The sequence below is a fragment of the Halichoeres trimaculatus genome, unplaced genomic scaffold (assembly GCF_033239565.1).
Source record: "Halichoeres trimaculatus isolate MK-OKI-2021-1 unplaced genomic scaffold, fHalTri1.1 fHalTri1_scaffold_20, whole genome shotgun sequence".
Classification (NCBI taxonomy): domain Eukaryota; kingdom Metazoa; phylum Chordata; class Actinopteri; order Labriformes; family Labridae; genus Halichoeres; species Halichoeres trimaculatus.
The window spans coordinates 120001-127116 of NW_027437198.1; the positions used below are offsets into that span (position 1 = coordinate 120001).

The window sequence follows — 7116 nt, forward strand, 5'->3', positions numbered from 1 at the left end:
CAGTATGGTATATACTGTAGAATATTATAAATATATAGAGTGAATACAAAGAGCTATACAAAGACAGTGATTATAAGTGACCCATGACTATTGACAAAAATATTTACATGTAATATTGCACTGTTTTCAATCGCAATGGTTTAAGGTCAATTATAAAAGCTGAGTGGTAGTTTTGAATAATAATGTCTGAGGGAATAACCGATAAAAATTCACTGAAAAGACAAGACAGTGTCTGAGTATAGTTTCCATAAGATATGCATTTCATCAAGAAATCTAAAAAATGGTCCATGTAGATGTGGGGTTGGGAGGATGGAGGGGAAGAAATGTCTGATTGGGCTTCCTGTCGCCGCTGTCAGGTCCATGGCCTTCCTGTACACTGACCCTGAGTGGAGCATGAAGATGGACCAAGCCATACACAAACTGATGAATTCAGAGGTGGATATGGAGGAGGCTCTGTCCTGGCTGAAGGAGAGGGCAAAGGACGAGAACTTCTCCCTCACAGATATCTGGGGGTTGATGACCACTGCTGGGATCATGAAACAGGTTCCAGGAGGAAAACACACGCTTTAACTTCCATTTTAAGCCAAGCTCCAAATTTCCTTTTATTTATAACATTTGGAAAAGATTGTTCACGTTCAGTTCAAGTCTTTTCTGGAGGTCTTTAATTGTTTTTAAGAAGGATGAAACAATTATTTTAGTGCCTGCACCACTGTTTCATTGATTTATTTGCTTTATTAGTTTACTTATTTGTGCCTGCGCCATCTTGTATGTACAGCACTTTGTTTCAGCTGTGGTTATTTTTAAGTGCTTTATAAAGAAAGCTGAGTTGAGTTAAAACGACCAAAGTGAAGTGCAGGACATCTTAAATGTATATGTATAGTTCAATGAGAATCTTGTGTTTCTTAGATGGAGCTGGGAAAACTTTCTGATCCGGTAAACAGAAACCCCAACAACCCCTATCCCATCTACTGTGCTGTTGAAAAGTACAGCTTCAAGCATGGACCAATAGAGGGTATGCATGCACCCAGGGCTCACAGTGCCTCTGAAATATGTTATGGAGAGTGTAACAGCATCTCTGTCCATCAGGGAAGTGGTTTGAGGGGAGTCCTCATGAAGCTGGATTCACAGAGTTGGGTCTCTTTGTTGAAACTCCTTTTCTGGGCAGCAAGTTTCAGAACGGAGAGCTGATGGAGAAGAAACGTGAGATGGACATGGTCAAACTCCAAGGTGTGTTCAGGGACAGCACTGGGAGCCGAATCGTTGTAAACTGAGTTTCTAGTCTGTAGCTAAAAACTGACCGTTATCAAGAGCTACGTCAAACAACCTGGCTGTTATTCCAAATCTGTGCTTTCAGGAACATGAAGTGCAAAAAGTGTGTTTCATCATTACTTTGTAGAACAACCTCATGACCTTTCTGTCTGATATGGTTGATTTGTTGAAGGTTTTACTCATCCTCATTTTCTAATCTTGCAGGTATCCTGGGTTCTGCGTTGGCTAGTGAAGGGAAGATCAAAGAGTACATCGAACACTGGCTCCACGGTACGACACGGCACCCTGTCCCTGTGCAACAGTCTGCTCATTCTGACAGGGGCTGGTTCTGGTGTGGAAGCAGATACAGAGACTCAGCTTCAGGGTTTGTTTGTTTGTTTGTTTGTTTGTTCCAGATCATAACATTTTGGAGGCTGTACATGGAGTGTACCTGAGTGTTTACAACGCCCTGCATGAACTCATCCATCTAGCCAGACGAGTCTGCAATTATGCATCCAATCTGCTGGACCATCTGTATGGACTGTTGACAGGAACAGGTAAAGACCTGATCCCTCAGCAGCTGGGGCTGCAAGACTGTTCACAACACTGCAGAGTCTAAGTCTAAGAAACACCCTTTGTCTCATAAAGCTGCTAATGTCCCATTCACCATGCTGGACTGTCCTTACTAATCTCCTCCAGACAAGGCTCACCAAGAGGAACACCCAGAGCTCGAGTCAAAGAGTGATGAAGAGAAGACGAGTGTTTTCCAGAAGTGGGCTCAGAAGCTGATAGATGTGGTGAAGGACTGGGCCCAGAGTCTGGAGGATGGACCTCTGCAAAAATTCTGTCAGTTAATAACAATCAAAAATGGAAACAGATCAAAATAGTTTGGTGTGAACTCATCGGTAAATTTTTGTCTCAGTCAGTTTCATCACTGAGCACGTCCTTCCTCTGATTGAGAAGTGGGAGTGGGGAACCACCAACAACTTCCTCTACAAATACCAAGGTGAGCAGACGCACGCCTCAGAGTTACGCACTGTTTTTGTAGACAGTATTACGGCTTTCCCTCAGAGAAGAAAGTCTTCAGACTGACACTCTTCCTGACTGTTCGGTAAAAATGAAAACGCAGCTCACAGTGGATTTGGCTCAAGAAAATGCCTGTTATCTGTTTTCAAACTGAACCAAAGATCTGTGAAAAGAAAGCAGATTTTACTTTTTTAATGCAGAAGAAATGGTTCAAATCTGGTTCACACTTTTTTTCACTTCTCAGTGAACCCAGAAAGGACCAAAGGATGCGCTCTGTGTCTGACAGGGCAGTCATTTGCAGGGTGACACTGACCAACACAAAAACAAAGATGTCAAATGTAAACACACGGACAAATATAAGACCCTTCCTCTGAGCCCCGAGGTTCATCGAAGGGTCCGTCAGATCTTTGCTTTGGCTCACAGGAAACTTTTATGAATCTGACTCTGCTGCTAGAGCTGAACCTCTCACTGGTCTCTGTGGACGCTCACAGCTGGAGGTGGAGAAGAGGATCTACCTCTGGGGTCAACTCAAACATTAAGCTCAATTCAACAACCTCAACATTACGACCACCTTCCTATTCAGCTCTGGGGTCTGTTTCACAGAGCAGGTATAATGAAAACTTGGAGTCTATTAACTCTGAAATAGAGGAAACTCTGGGGTTGGGTTTCAGAAAGGGAGGTTAATCAAACCTGAGAAAGAGGGGAAACTGAAGCCTGTTTCACAGAGAGGTGTAACTAAACCTCTGTGTCTGTTACTCTGGCAACTGAATCTGGATCTAACCTGGTCAGGAGCAGGTTTTTCTCAATGAACTTGGAGTTTTTCTCTGTCTCTGCCCTCTTTCAGAGCCACACACCATTTGATTTCCTTATTTATTCAGTCAGCAGCTAGTTTGGACATAGATTTGTTTAGCCGCCTGTTATTAAGGAAATCATTAAAAAAAAAATCAGTCGGTAGTTCATCAGGCACAGTGCATGCTACCGACCTTTTTTCGCTGACATCCTTCTGTCACAATCCTGTGGATGAAGGTGTAGCATTACGGCGCAGAGAAGTCTGGAGTTGATCATCAGACCCCGCAGAGATGTACTCACAATTTCAGACAGTTAGCTTTTTGAGCGGTACCGTTTCACGTCTCAGTCAGTCATCCACATACACAACTTAATCCGTCCTTACATTTACAACATTGCCACTCACAGTCATGCACTTACTTCCCAGCAGATACCAGTTTTTGTTGTTTTCCCTCTTCTTTCTGTTAGCTGAGTATAAGTCTGTGTTAGTTTAATTGGGCTTGGTTATTTAGCAGAATGTGATATTAAAGAGAAAGCCATTTATGTGTGTGAAAACAGCATTATTTGGGGGATAAAACCACTGCACAGTCAAACAGCCACTTAGTGTTTACTCTAGAATGTGAAGCATGTTAAAAATGAGGTACCCCCCATGAGATTATGCTGAGATTTTACCTGCTTGTACAATGTTATCTTATTTCTTTCTTAGCTGCTGCCAAGCGTGCTTCAGCCCCATAGGGTTGCATCTAAATTAAATAAATTAAACAAATTACTATGCTTATATTGATGTTTAATTTATTTAATTCAAACTGATTGTCCCCATTATTTTACTGAGATTCAAAGGACTACATTTATACTTACACATGGCCCCGAGCAACGTCATCCCATGCTGTCTCCCTCTCTTGCAGCTGCAGCTGTGTTGCTCTCTTTTTCTAAAAACATGCTTTAACTCTTCAAATGAGCACATCAAATTTTCTAGTTGAAATGGGGTGAAAAACGCATCCCTTCTCCTCTCTGTTGCCATGGTGTATCATTGAATCTGGGCTACATTGGTGATGGCTTTTTATGGTTGGGCTGCACATGCTTAACTCCAGTTAAAACTCCTCCTACTACTTAACTAACTCAATCAGCTGTTCTGAAACCAAAAACTCAGATTTCTATCTCAAAGTAGATCAACCCACAGTTCAGAGTTAGACTCAGTGTTTATTGAAACTGCTTTGTGAAACAGACCTCAGGACTTTGTCAAATGACCCAATGACCAACATGTGGCTTAGTGTCAAAAGGCAACTCTGGTTTTTTGACACCTGGACCTTATTTAAAGGTGTGTGCATGCTCATATACTCACTCAGACAAATATCGTGCAGCTCAGAGTCCTTCAGAAGTTATTTAGGTCCAACTGATTTTAGCTGCACTTAGCGGGGGCCACGGCAAGGGAGCTTCAGCTCGGGACATGATCTCTGCAAAATCGCTCATTTCGGCTATATTTTTTCATCCATCGCCAGTGTTATCATAAAGTCAGCTTGTCTACCGTCTTCAGGTGGGTCAGCTAACCCAGAGCTGACCTGGTAAACAAACGTTTGACGGTTATCCTTACCGGTTTGAGCCTGAGTACATGGAGCTCCATGAAAGAAGGATGCAGAGGGAGAGAGAGAAGAGCTGGCTCGAGAACAACAAACAGGAGCACGTCCACGACTCAATGCGAACTGGTGGTGGGCTTGTGGACAGTGTTCACCTATGGCAACAGAAGAGGAGTGTGCTTGTGATAACTCTGGCGATGGATGAAAAAATATAGCCGAAATGAGCGATTTTGCAGAGATCATGTCCCGTGCTGAAGCTTCCTTGCCGTGGCCCCCGCTAAGTGCAGCTAAAATCAGTTGGATCTAAATAACTTCTGAAGGACTCCGAGCTGCACAATGTTTGTCTGAGTGAGTATATGAGCATGCACACACCTATAAATAAGGTCCAGGTGTCAAAAAACTGGAGTTGCCTTTTAAACCTCCATTAAAAAAACCAACAAACAAACAAAAAACCCAGAAACCTTACATAACAAAACAAAACAAAGCAAATAAAACAAACACAAACAAGACAAAACAAGTGAAAACAAATACAACCCCAAAACATATAACCCTGAACATAGCAAAACATTAAAAAACGAAGCAAAGAAAACAACGCAACAAAACAAACATAACAAAGAAAAACAAACAAACCAAAGAAAAACAACCACACCAAAGAAAACAAACCAAAATCAAAATCAAGACAAGACAAAATAGCACAGAAACAAAACAAGACAACACACAACAGACACTACAACAAACAAAAATCATAGCAAACAGAAAAAAGCAAAGAACAAAGCAAACAAAACAAAAAACACAGCAAACAAAAGAAGAACAAATGAAACAACATGAAAAACAAAATGTCAGAAAATGAAACAAAGAGAGAAAGAAAAAAGCAGACAAAAGCAAAAAAAATTAAATTGAAGTAAAAAAAAGAAAACTTTAAAGGGACGAAACAAATCAAAGCAAAAATCAAAATGAAAAAACAAAACAAAGAAACCTGTCCAACTTCTCATCATGTTAACATGTGTCTCAGTTATTCTGTGAGGCAGAATAGACTACCATAAGAAGGTGAATGAACAGTGTGTCTGGAGTTTAGCTTGACTGAACGGTTCCATTATCCTGTTGCCGGGCAGACTCCAGCGCTCCAAACAGCCTAACCTCGATGAAGAAGATCCACCTGATGGACGCAGGGCTGCTGATGAACGTCCCCTATCCCTCGTTTCTGGGAGACAAGCGAGACATTGATCTCATCATTGCTCCAGAGTTCAGCGCAGGGGAAATGTTTCAGGTACTGTGTGTGTGTGTGTGTGTGTGTTTGTGTGTGTGTGTGTGTGTGTCCATGAACCGATATGGACTGTCTCATGTATTCAGAGTTCAGGTGATGGATAAAGAAACACTTTGAATGATTGTAGTTTGATGTTCACAGCCGGCCTCCTCAGCCTGTTTCCTTCTTCAAGGCCTTTCTGTTTCCCTCGGTCTGACTATTGATGAGCAAATATTTCATGGTTCCTGTTTTACAGAGAGTTAACAATGACAGTGGTTTATTTACTGACTCTGTTTCAGAGTAGTTGTACTGTTAAACTGTGAACACTGCTCTCTGCACAGACTCTGACTCTGGCCAGAGAGTACGCATGCACCGTGAAGAAGCCTTTCCCAGCGATAGACAAGAAGATCCTGGAGGAAAAAAACTTCCCAAAGGACTGCTACGTGTTTGAAGGGAGAGGGAAGGAGCCCACCATCGTTTACCTGCCGCTCTTCAACACACACAACTGCAAAAGTCTGAAACATCTTTTTCAAACTCCAAACTTCAATGAAGATGCTGAGTCTATCTGAAACATCTCTCTGATAACCTGTGGTTTGATTCTGCTTTAGCACAAGAGGAATTCCATGACAAGATGCAGAAGTTCTCCACCTTCCAGGGTCCCTTCGACAAGGAGCAAACCAAGGAGGTGTTGACCACAGCGATGGAAAACATGAGCAGAAACAAAGAAACTCTGCTGAGGGAGATCAGCAATGCCGTCGTACGCAGACACAACAAGGGGTGAGTCCGTTTACTATTCTCTTATGAAAGGATGAATATGGAGCTGATCAGAAACCCAACACGTCCACTCTTCTTTCCTCTTCCCTTTTTTAACAGGAAGACGACGCTGAAGAAACTCTCTGATACTTGTCTTTTTGGTTTGGTGTAAACCAGAATCTGCTGTTTCATCCCGGGTGCAGGTCTTTACTCTCTGTGAACGCATGCTCTCACAAAAGAAGAAGAAGTAGAAGATGATGATGATGATGATGATGATGATGCTATCAGTGATGATCCTGAATTTTACCAGGAGTGTTGGTGATGGTGGTTACATTTGTTTCTGTTGCTGTGGACATGATGGTTGAATCAAATACTGGCTAATTAGTTGAAAAGAAATGGAATAAATTCTGCTTTGCCTCCATCACTGTGTGTCAGCGCCTGAGCTGGACTGAGAGCAGTCTGTGTTTTCCCAGCTGGGGTCCCCTC

At 42.2% G+C, this 7116-nt stretch overlaps 1 protein-coding gene across 1 annotated transcript in view; it reads left to right on the plus strand.

The window, feature by feature from the left end:
- The window catches only part of LOC141809318 (cytosolic phospholipase A2 gamma-like), a 15311-nt gene extending 8427 nt beyond the window's left edge, over nucleotides 1-6884 (plus strand). The window contains exons 4-14 of the mRNA XM_074696298.1: nucleotides 357-543; nucleotides 907-1012; nucleotides 1087-1227; nucleotides 1474-1539; nucleotides 1665-1805; nucleotides 1948-2094; nucleotides 2171-2254; nucleotides 5747-5901; nucleotides 6219-6390; nucleotides 6486-6654; nucleotides 6751-6884. Coding sequence (XP_074552399.1) covers nucleotides 357-543; nucleotides 907-1012; nucleotides 1087-1227; nucleotides 1474-1539; nucleotides 1665-1805; nucleotides 1948-2094; nucleotides 2171-2254; nucleotides 5747-5901; nucleotides 6219-6390; nucleotides 6486-6654; nucleotides 6751-6802 — 1420 coding nt within the window. The 3' untranslated portion in view covers nucleotides 6803-6884. The remainder of the gene's footprint in view (nucleotides 1-356; nucleotides 544-906; nucleotides 1013-1086; nucleotides 1228-1473; nucleotides 1540-1664; nucleotides 1806-1947; nucleotides 2095-2170; nucleotides 2255-5746; nucleotides 5902-6218; nucleotides 6391-6485; nucleotides 6655-6750) is intronic.
- Nucleotides 6885-7116: the final 232 nt, after the last annotated feature.